The sequence below is a fragment of the Salarias fasciatus genome, chromosome 12 (assembly GCF_902148845.1).
Source record: "Salarias fasciatus chromosome 12, fSalaFa1.1, whole genome shotgun sequence".
In the NCBI taxonomy this organism is placed as follows: Eukaryota; Metazoa; Chordata; class Actinopteri; order Blenniiformes; family Blenniidae; genus Salarias; species Salarias fasciatus.
Window position 1 is genome coordinate 4,282,366 of NC_043756.1, and position 11,008 is coordinate 4,293,373.

The 11,008-nt window shown below is 44.7% G+C and overlaps 1 protein-coding gene across 6 annotated transcripts in view; it reads right to left on the minus strand.

The window, feature by feature from the left end:
* The window catches only part of arvcfb (ARVCF delta catenin family member b), a 119,730-nt gene extending 109,176 nt beyond the window's left edge, over positions 1–10,554 (minus strand). For 5 of the 6 annotated variants that reach the window (XM_030105051.1, XM_030105048.1, XM_030105050.1 and 2 more), the window contains exons 1-3: positions 10,464–10,554; positions 3,975–4,067; positions 2,712–2,931 (exon numbers count right to left, since the gene is read on the minus strand). In XM_030105051.1, coding sequence (XP_029960911.1) covers positions 2,712–2,903 — 192 coding nt within the window. In that variant the 5' untranslated portion in view covers positions 2,904–2,931; positions 3,975–4,067; positions 10,464–10,554. Of the gene's footprint in view, positions 1–2,711; positions 2,932–3,974; positions 4,068–10,463 lie in introns of those variants that run through there. The other variant, XM_030105049.1, reaches the window with a different exon arrangement.
* Between the last annotated feature and the right edge of the window lie 454 nt (positions 10,555–11,008).

An 11,008-nucleotide genomic window follows, 5' to 3' on the forward strand; every position in this document is an offset into this window, starting at 1 on the left:
TAAATGCTCTGTAGGAAATGAATAAATCATACATAACAGTGAGAGGACACATCTTAAGCCACGAAAATGACAATGAATTCTTGAATAAGTTTAGTCTGACATTTCCTTTTAAAATAGAAAATATAAAGGGTCTATAAAGTCAGCGGTCTATAGTCTTGCTAACAATGTTTCTAATTCTAGTGTTACAATGAGAATAAACTCTATTCAAGCAATGTGTAGCGTGTTAGCATGCCAACATTAGTGCCGCCAAGGCTGATTTCCAAAGTAATGAACTTTGGGTCAGTGTGCATGTTTCCTCACTCTGAATAACATCTCACCTCGTGGCAATAAATAAAAGTAATCCAAAGTTTTCAGAACATCAACTCATCGACTGTGCATTTGAAGAGGATGCGCCTCCTTTGTTTCACATATCAATGTCAGATCATGAGCTAAACGTGAGTCTGATTCCAGTCTTTCTTTGTGAAGTTTGAATGCTTCCCCATGTGTGGAATGTTTTCCTAGTTTCCTTCCACTGTCCAAAACCCTGCATGTGAGGTCAACAGGTCACTGTAACTTGACCTGAGACCGACCTAAGTTGCACCCTGGCTTCACCCAAACCGCAGCCCGGAGCTGAATAGAGCGACAGAAGATGGATGGTTGGATGTCGGACCATCATCCTGACTCCTCTAAGTCTTTGGGTTTTCAAACAGGCCTGCCTACAAACTAGATTTAGGTGCTTGAGGAAATAATCATCGGCAGAATATCCCACTGCACTGTTTGAAGTCTGAAATCATAAAGTGCTCCTCTGATACGCTGAAAATTACCCGAGTCATTTCTGTGAGCAGATGATAATTTGCCTCATGTTTACTGAGCCCTCTGCGAGAAAATATCCACAATAACGATGGAGACAGGAAAAAGAGCTCGCTGCCCACTGATGTTCAGACGCAGTCTGCTTCAAGGTGAGAGTCCTGAAGAGGCCTGCGTTCGAGATCGGGAGCTTATCACACTCATTAGGTGTCTGCTTGGATCTCATTTCATTAATCAAGCATGCTCCACGTTTTTTTCCTTCGTGACCTCAGTCTGAAATAATGGCAGGCCTCACTGAGTCCGGCCCTGAGGCTGCGAATCTGAACATTCTGTTACTGATCCATGCTCCATTTTAATCCATCACACAGCCTGAGGATCTCACGTGAGTGTGTGAGGGGAAGGCAGTCTGGAGATGAGAATGACCTGGAAGTGGATCTCATGACACACACACAGGCGTCCATATTGTGTGATGAGACAGAGGGAAAGGCGCTGGCAGCGACTCGCGTGGCGATCAACTCTTCCTCCCGTCCTCCAACGCTCACATCCAAACTGATTTGGTATTTAGGTGTTTGTAATAAAGCAGACAGTCCAATTCGAAGTGCGTAAATGACATTTTAAATTGACGTGAAGACAGACGTGGCTACGACTGGTAACCCATTACAACAAATTGACCCCCCCACTTTACAAAACAACCGAGGCAGGAGAATATCTGGATGTTAATTCACGGCCTGTCATGTTAGACATCGTCCAGTAAATCAGGAGAAATCAAGGAGAGGAGGGCATTACGCTCCTACACACAAACATCCCAAGGCAGTAGATTACCTTTGTAGTGGGTGACGGGCTGACAGGTTTATTTCACCCTGCTTTACATTTCCTGCATCCTCTTCATTATTGCTTCATGAGGCCAAATTGACAGCCAGCCCTTTGAAAATGAACACTGGCACTGGCTGTTTGCGAAACGTGACTGCAAGCTAATGCAAACGGAGGCAGAGAAACTTCACGTCCGCCATTTTCACAAAAGACTGCCTTCTTTATCATGATTAAAGGCAGTGTATTCCAGCACCGCAGGTGATAAATCTCCGAATTTTGCTTTCGAATACAAGTTAACCAAAAAAATGTGTGCACAGTCTGAAAGAGTTTCTTCAAAGATGTGATCCCAAAAGTGAAAACAAGACAAGATAGGGGTGCCATTAGAGGACCAGCACAATAGAAAAACACGCATTACTCAAACCTTCAAAGATTGAAAATAACAAAAATAATAAGAATTTGTTTTCCCTGACCATGGTAGTTATTAACAGAGAAGGCTCTCTCAGCAGCAAGCAGACTGAAGTATGCAAATCAGTGTGGTTGTTGTGACTGCTGACATTTTTAAGGGATTACAGCGGCCTCGTTTATACATCTTACAGTCCTGCTCCTGCAGAGTCAGCCAGCACAGATAGAAGTCCTGGCCAGGGCTCTAATGTGGCCCAGATGCTGGCCAGAGCCGGGCGAAAGGCCACATCCAATCAACAGCACCACCAGACGATATGAAAGACCAGTGGGCGAAAGGAGATGGAATTGGATGGCAGGCAGCGGCGTAGACGGAGAGGGCGAAGCAAGGCGGAATGAGAGGTTGAATCTCATCAGTTGGCTTTTAAAAGATGAGTCACCACGGAGCAGATTATTGCACAACATCCAGGACAGTGGGTTCAGACAATGGGAACAAGTGTCCCAAATCACAGAGAAATTGAACAGAGAGATTACCGAGTTCCACCAGTGATGAAAAGCAATGACCGTGAGCAAACATGGCGATGAGATGAGTTTGCTCAGATGGAAGGTAAGGGAGCAGGAGGGACCGGTGTCACTGGAGAACGACGGGGCTGGAGGCTGGAGGGGCACATGGCGGGAGGCGGGGGGCGATGAGCCAGCAGGCTGGCAACGTTTACCTGCATCACCACTTGCTGCCATGCCAGTGGTTGGCTGGTGGGGGGGTTGGGAGGCAGGTTGGCGCGCTCGAGCTGCAGGGTGACGTTGCGACGCTCCTCCTCCAGGGCCCGGGTCAGCTGCTCAAAACGGGCCTCCTGCTCTTTCACTGAGGCCAGGATGCTGGCAGCGGAGCGAACGTCATAGTCCTCCATGTCCACTGTCGGTCAAGGTCGTACAGATCTTCCGAGTGAGGAAGGGAGGGGAGAGAAGGGGGGAAGGAGGAGGAGGAGGAGGAGGAGGAGGAGGGGGCACCAGATCAATAAAAGCAGCCCTGCGCCGCCGGGCTGGACGAGCGGCATCAACAGGCCGACACATGCCTCAAGTTCAAAGACAAATACAGGACTTCTTCACAAGCCGAGATGAGATGCTGGTGATTTGGCGTGAAGCGTCGGACTGAATGACTCTGAGTCTGATTAGCGGAAACCAACATGACACATTCCGATAGAATGATTACTGTGGTTGACTGGATAACTGAAGGGGGGCGCTGTCACAGCGAGAGAGTCGATCAGTGTCTGACAGATCTGTTTAACTCTGACTGTGGTTTCTTCAGCCAGTGCCCTGGAGGGACACAACGCCCTCCCCCCCAAAAAAGAGGTGAGCACATGGAGAAGTGTGTGATCATCCAGTCCAGCACAGCAAATAGACCAATGAAGAAACACTGCAGGGTTCCAATTATGCATTTGCTTTCAGACGTTTAGGTCTTTCTTGTAATTAATGCCATCCCGGCACCACAGATGAAGTTCATCACAGTTTTGCAAGAATATCAGTGCAGCAAAACGTAAACTTCACCCACAAATTCCAAAAGACAACGGAAGGGAATGAAGCAGCACAGTGCAGACTTACAAAAAAAAAACAAAGGTTTTGTTTCTGGACAATCGAAGAGATGGAAACAAATGAGCGCCACAGATGAACGACGACAGCCAGCATGGAGGAGCAGCGCTGTCACTCAGCGTCATGCACGGAGCCAGAATGCCTCCTGACACACAAGCACTGTTTGCAGGCACAACTCCAACACATGCAAGACTCCCACAGCCCCCCACACACGTGTCGATCATAAACAATCAGGATTTCCAGATTGCATTCGCAAGCCAGAGCCAGTCACTGTCACACACACACACACACACACACACCCTGATATCCATAACTGATGGTGGCGTGATATCAAGGGGGTCGACGACACAGACAAATGGGGCTGGAAAAGACCGATCCATGGCAATACAGACCTATGAGATAAGCAGGCTGAGAGGTGTTAGAAAACAGACATCCCCCAACGCTAACAGAAGCAGAAGGATGAAACCGCAAGAAGAACTGAGAGGCTGGGAGAGAGGGGAATTCAAAAGAGGGGAAGACAAAAGAGAAAATTAAGGAGATTAAAGCAGAACCAAAAGTAACAAACAGGGCATGGTTGCATTAAAAATTAATTCAGAGGATTCATGTTGAGTTATTCATAACCATTTGAAATCTTTTAAAAAATACACATTTTCATAGCACATGCCTATTTTAAGTGTGGCTCAATGAGCCAAGTGACAAACAAGTTCACTGTGGAGATGTGACAATATTAAATAATGAGGCTGATCTGGTATCTTTAGTAACATCAAAAACTACCGAAACTGCTTGTTAATAGTGTTTAATGACAGGATTGTGCAGTAATGCTATGGGCAATTAGTGGACTTCATTTGTCTTTACTAATTAAGTATTAAGTAAAGAAAATAGTTCGGTTGTATAATTCAAAGTGTTCACCTCAAATAAATGTATTCAGAACTGGGAAACAATAATACAGAGAAAGCATCCTGCTTATGTCCGTCAGGTTGAAGCATAGCTGGAGCTTAATTTTAAAAACAGTTCAGATTGTGAGACAGTAAAGCGTCTAACACGAGATGGAGGTCAAGATCCTAGGACTGACAAAGGAATTCCACTGTAATGCGCAACAAAAAACATACACAAACATGCCATACATTGGAATAAAAACTATGCAGTTGACTGTGTTGTGTTTTTCCTGCAGTTCGACAGAGGTCATCTGTGACTGTGGGGTTGTGCAGCAGAACAGGCATTGTGAGGGCAGCCTAGTCTTCAACATTCCTAAGAATAAAACTTGGTTAGAAATGATCTTGTAATGAAACAGTCCAAATTCAGTGTGCGTGCTGGAAATAATCATGACACAGTATATCTGGGTGAAGTGCGTCCAGCGAGCATCCAACAGAACGCGGCCCAGTTCGTCTCTCAAGTTTGATTTAATGGTACAAAGTGATGTATTCCTCCTCTAATGGGAAGAATCTCACAGGGGTGTTGTGTAGCAGCTGTGTCTCTGCGCTGCTGTATCACCTTCCCCTGCGTTGCCCTATAAGCACATGGCACTCACAGTGCCGCGGCTACACTTAGAATGCATTTACAGCAGAACATCACTGCTCTGTCGCCCTGGCCATCGTCCAGAAACTTTGGCCTCTCGCAGCTCACACAGTTCAGAAGACAGCAAACACATATTTAGAGACCTTCTGTAACTTATATGGAGTACGTTAGTCAATACGTAAGCATTTAATGTACCTGTACATGGTCGAATATTTCACACACACAAAAGGTGGAGCAGAGAGTTCAGCTGGGTGTCGGTGTGGATTTTAAGTCCAAGGTCCTCAAAAGGTGAAGTCAGGCCATGAAGCGGTGACAAAACTTTTCATTTTTAATCCATTTTACAAGCAACGCTTTTCATTGACACATCACGGGAAATGTGTCCCTTTGTGTGAGGTTATAACGCAACGTTCCGGCCTTGGACTGCGCTGCAGAGTGAGAGCGTGAAAACATGCTTTGTCGAACAGTCAGCTAAAAAAAAAAAAAAAGGCACAAAATAGGGGTCAACCTGTTTTCCTCAGGGCAGTTTAGATAAAATTGAAGATATATGCACCCATTTACGCAATGTAAACAAGAAGCAACCGCTCCAAAACCAAGAGATGGCACTAAATTGGGTTTTAAGTTGCATCAAAGCATTTTGCTGTTGTTCGTGTTGCGGAAACTGAGAATGAGGAGGTGCTTTGGCTCAGCAGGGGGTGATCAATGCTGATGGAGCCACTGGAATCACAAACAGATCGCGTTACGGAAACACACACACGTGTGTGTGTGTGTGTGTCTACATGTCTGTGTGTGTGTGTGTGAAAACTGCTCAGTCTTTACAGGACCTGGTGAGAGTGAGGCCCTTATTCCCTTTGAAGCGCACAATCCCTCTTTGATGTTAGCGGCACGGTGATCATTTATTTATCCGTAGTCTCGTCTGAGTTTTCCTCTCAAAGCAAGATACGCCGAGGAGCCTGTTCCCAAAGTAAACTCCATACTCCTGATTTTTTTCTTTTTTTATTTTCAAAGAAAGCTTTTTTTGTATTTTTTTTCGAACATTTAATCTTTCAAATGCTTTTTTTTTTTTTTTCAAAAAAAAAAAAAGAATTCATCTTTTTGAGAAATGCTGCTCTTTTAGGCTGGTGTGAGTTCAGAGTGAATCATCAGTGGAAATAGTGCTTCACGTAATGACCACCTCTGAACGAAATAGCAACCTGGTTCTATTTTCAAAAGCTATCTGCTACTTGAGATAAGTGACAGCGGTGGCGCTCCATAAGCCGTGCTGATTGGACAAACCCGCCGACAGACCCTAATGATTCACACCCCGGAGGGTCGCGAGGGCAACGCAGCCATTGCTTCCTGAGTCATAAAGGGAATAACATGGCAGGCATGTCAGCTACGCCCAGCAGCTTATCATTAAACACCAACTTCTGGCCCTGCTTAAAATAACCCAGAATGCACAGGGAGGGGCATCTGAAGAATTCCCCTCTGCCACCATGACAGCTCAGGTTTTTTTTATTTTTTTTTTTTTAAAGCTCGGGTTGAGCAGATGTTTGCTAATGGCCTGGGTCAGAGGGGATGAAAACACAGTCAAGGTCTGCAGGTTTAACCCTCTCTGCAATTACACAGGCCCTGGTTACTGTCGCGTCTGTGGCGGAAACATCAGACAGTACAAGACCAAGGGCAGGAGAGCCGTCAGAGGATGCAACTGCACGTTTGCGTGGGGCGGCGGGGCAAACTGATTCAGCAATACAGATAAAATGTTTAATACGAACCATAAAGAAATGTGGGGACTGACTTTCCATGTGAAGTTTACCTGTTCTGTCTGTGCACGAGTGACTTTTCTCCAGAAACTTGTACGAGACGATGACTGGTGCCTCAGACTTGCCGATAGAAGTGTGTGTGCGTGTGTGATTGTTTGTGTGTTTGCCCTGTGAGTGACCCCTGCCCTCACTATAGTGAGCTGGGATTGGCTCCAGCCCTCTCATGACCCCAAGTTAGATAACGCAGTATGGAAGATGAATGGATCCTTAATTAAAAGAAGAAAAAAAAAAGCAGGCTCTGCTACATGTGTGGAACTGAAGCATCACTTGTTGGGGGGGTGGGAACAGTTTTTTTTCCTCCTCAACAATAAACACATTTCTGCACAAAAACCCCTCTGGACTAAAAATAGCCCGGAAATAAATACATCCACGCTGCTTCAATTTTCAGTGTGGATAGGCAGGAGAGCGGCGGCGGCGGCGGTGGCGGCTCGCTTCAAAGGCTTGCAGAAGAATCCGGTAATAAATCTTTGGCACCGAGTTCGAACTCCCCTCAAAGGAATCTTGCAATGACAAAGCTCACCCCCATTATGCAACTTGCCGTAAACCGGCGTGCGTTTCAGCTGATGTCAGCAAAAAGACACGACAGTTTAGGGCATCGGACGATGTTGCATGGGGGCGGGGGCGTACAACTTGTAACTCACATGTTTTGGTTAGATTGTAGAATTGTAACATGTTTTAAAAGGAGTTGCTTATCTTTGATTGACATTTTGAATTGTTTTTTCTAGCTCAAAAACTTTGATAATGAAAATTAAAATCTCCCTTTGTAAAAGACTTGACGTCTTGACCAGGGCAGGCCGGGGTGACCAGCTTTTGGTCTCTCTGGCTCCTTGGGTTCACTCGGGTGAAAAGCATCGTCAAACTGAGCTGGCATGACCGGGCCTTCAAACGACTTTAGAGCAGGATTTATGGCTGCCGATGTCGTATTCCAGCAGTTATCTGTGAATGCCATTTCAGGCAGCCATTGTGGAAAAGTGCCAAGTGCATCTGCAAAAAGTGCCTATCATTTAACTCCATGGACCCAAGGACCCGATGTTAACCTCCCCCTGCTCTGCAGCCTTCCACTATAATAGCAAGAGCCAAACAAGAAAACACTCTGCAAAGAAAGCCATCCATAAATGTACCTTTATGTTTCAGATTTCACAGTCTGGGATTACAGTCACGTGTAATTAGCTAACAGCTAATTTAATGGCTCTTTCTATGGATACTGTGTTGAAAAGTTACAACAAATATTGCTTTAATTTAACTTCCGTCATGCTTCGAGTATCAAACCAGAAACAGATGGGATCTGCAGCTACCAGGAAGGATGAGGACTGTGAAGCTGGCATCTCTTCAGGGAGCTGAGCTGGGCCGGGGGGGGGGCTATCAGGGGCGCATGGGGGGAAGGTTGGGAAGTAAACAATGAGAGTAATTGAGTGTGACCACTGGTGCCCAACATGGAGTTCAAAACATTCACCTGATTAGGGCCTTCCCTGGTTGTGAGGTCGCTCTGCTGCCCCGAACGTCAATTTGCCCCGTACCAGAGGCAGCGCAAATTAATTTCTTGCCAAAACCCATCTGATACCCACAGAGGAGGCAGCGCTCAGATGCACAATTGGGTACTCAAAACACCTGCTCCTCCTCCGACCGTGTGTGTGTGTGTGTGTGTGTGTGTGTGTGTGTGTGTGTGTGTGTGTGTGTGTGTGTGTGTGGGCAGCAGTAGCAGAAGCAGTCTTTCATCTCATTCTGCTGTTTATGTTAATATATTCTGAATATACAGTCAGAAGACAAATTATGCAACGCAGGAGTAAAGCTCATCCTTAAACTGTCTTCAGACCCTCTACTTTCACTCTCTTAAGAGATTTTTTTTTTTTCCTCGTTCACTACACTGAGCAATATGTCAAAGCACTTACGGAGAGTGACGGACCGTTAAATGATTCATCATAATGACAGATATTTATCGGCTGCGCTGAGTGTTTTTGCTCGCCGACGTGAGAGCTTTGTAAGTTTTGTGACTCTTCAGAACTGCTGCTGGAGACCATTAAAGTCCACTCCAAACAGGCCGACTCCTCAGGAAAAACCCAGCCAAGCAAACCGTTTCTACCAGTCCGTGACCCACGAGTCCAGTTCTCTTTGAGGAAATAACGGCAGCTTCGATTCGTTCTGCTCAGAGACACCTGAGGACCGCTCTGTTCAGTGTTTGCATGTTCTCCCTCTGCGTCCCTCAAAACATCCATCTGAGGTTCACTGGAGACTGTATAACGGCACATATGAATGCATGAATATAAACCCAGCTGCTGTTGAACAGCCATACAGTGTTTTAAAGATTTTTAATTTCAACAGTTTTGCCATGTCAAGGATTTCAGGCTTGAAGACAATGATAAATGCATAAACACAGTAAAAAATACAGAGAAATGCATGTTTTGTTGGTTAGTCTTTCACCCTTCAGAGAAGACTGAGGTGTTGTTTAATGCTTCTACACATACAAATCTGTCATACACCATTCTGCACCAGTTTGCACCAAATATAGAATCAAAGCGATAAAAGATGAGCAAGGATTGCATAAACTTCACTGTTTCTTAATAAAAGTGGGCTTAAAAACTGGATAATTAACAACAACTACAATGAATGGCAAAACTATTATCTCACACATTTGAGTATTTAATTCAATTTTCTATTTTGACAGCTGAGAAGAAAACAAGAGGAAGCATAAAGTACTAAAGATGATTCAATAAGTAGTTCAATGAAATGTGTGTTGTGTCTCCAAAGCTTTCTTGTACAGAACACTGAAAATGACATGTTTAGAATTTTTGTTTTTGTCTCAAATGTTTGTCTATGTTTTTTTGAGCCGATTCACTGCATCGGATTCTTCACGCAGACCTTCACTCCGAGCATTAAGCCAGCTGTGTCAGAATCTGAGTCGAGCACTTTAGAATCTAATGCGATTTAAAGCGAACAGATGAATTATTGAAGCATCGACGAGGCTGTTCTGAACGATTGAGAAACAGTACAGAGAAGAACATCAGTCAGCATTTCAATCAGCTCTAATACACTGTGAACTTCCCCTTAAAGAAAGATGTTTAAGTTAGGGCATGGATAAGTGAGCGTGTTCCTCGCAGAAATCTAAATTGCAATTAAAGTGTCTCAGGTTGTATCCAACAACAGGTGGATCACTTCAAGCATCCAATTACACAGTGGACTCTGTCTTCAGACCGGACCGGAATAAAACCTTCCTCTCTGAAATCTGTGAAGAGAGCTAAAATTGCTTTTTTTTTTCCCAGACATTTACCTCGGCTGATTCAACTGTGTGAATTATTGAAATGAGAGCACATGTCCTGAAGAATAAGAAAGAAAAGAAGAAGAAAAAAAGTCATGGGAACGTATTGAAATAAAAATCATACCGGGGACCGCAGCGACAAAGTGAAGCGAAGCTCCCTTAAGGTGAGATAACAGAGAAAGTGAAGTCTTGGATTTGCGAGTAAAAAAAAAAAAAAAGAAAAAAAAGACTGTCAGGGAATGTAATTACTGCAATGATGAAGTGAACAAAGTGATTAAAGGAGGCTGGAGGTGGAGAGGGACGGGCGGAAGTACCTTTGATGTCGGTGAGCGCCGTCAGACCACAAGTAGCGTGAGGATGTCTCCGTCGGCGTCGGCTCGTTTGTTCAGTCCACCAGGGGAAATCTGAGGGGCGAACAAACAACAAGCAGCATTAGTATTCATCCAACCTGCTGACGGAGCATTGTTAACGAAGGGCTCTTATGCAATATGGACACACTGTATATGCAAGCGTGTTTACTGTACACATCTTTACTCTCTTTTCATGCCAAACTACCAAGAAGTTCCTCTGAGACTCCCTCCTGGTGGGCGTTTCACATCAGTGTGTTTTCTCTTTGTTTATTCTTTCACATACGGACATGGAATTATCATTATTTAACGATGCAACTGTCATTTCAACGATTGTGAAATAATAACGCTCCAATAATAGGAATCCTTTCAACTGTCATGCTGAGAATAGAAACTGAAAGTCCGACGATGTGAAGTAATCCTGAAAGTGCAATGAGAGGCTACTCTGATCTGTAATTCACCAAAACCCACATGAAACGCATCCAGTCTAACAAAGATACAACAGCAAGAAT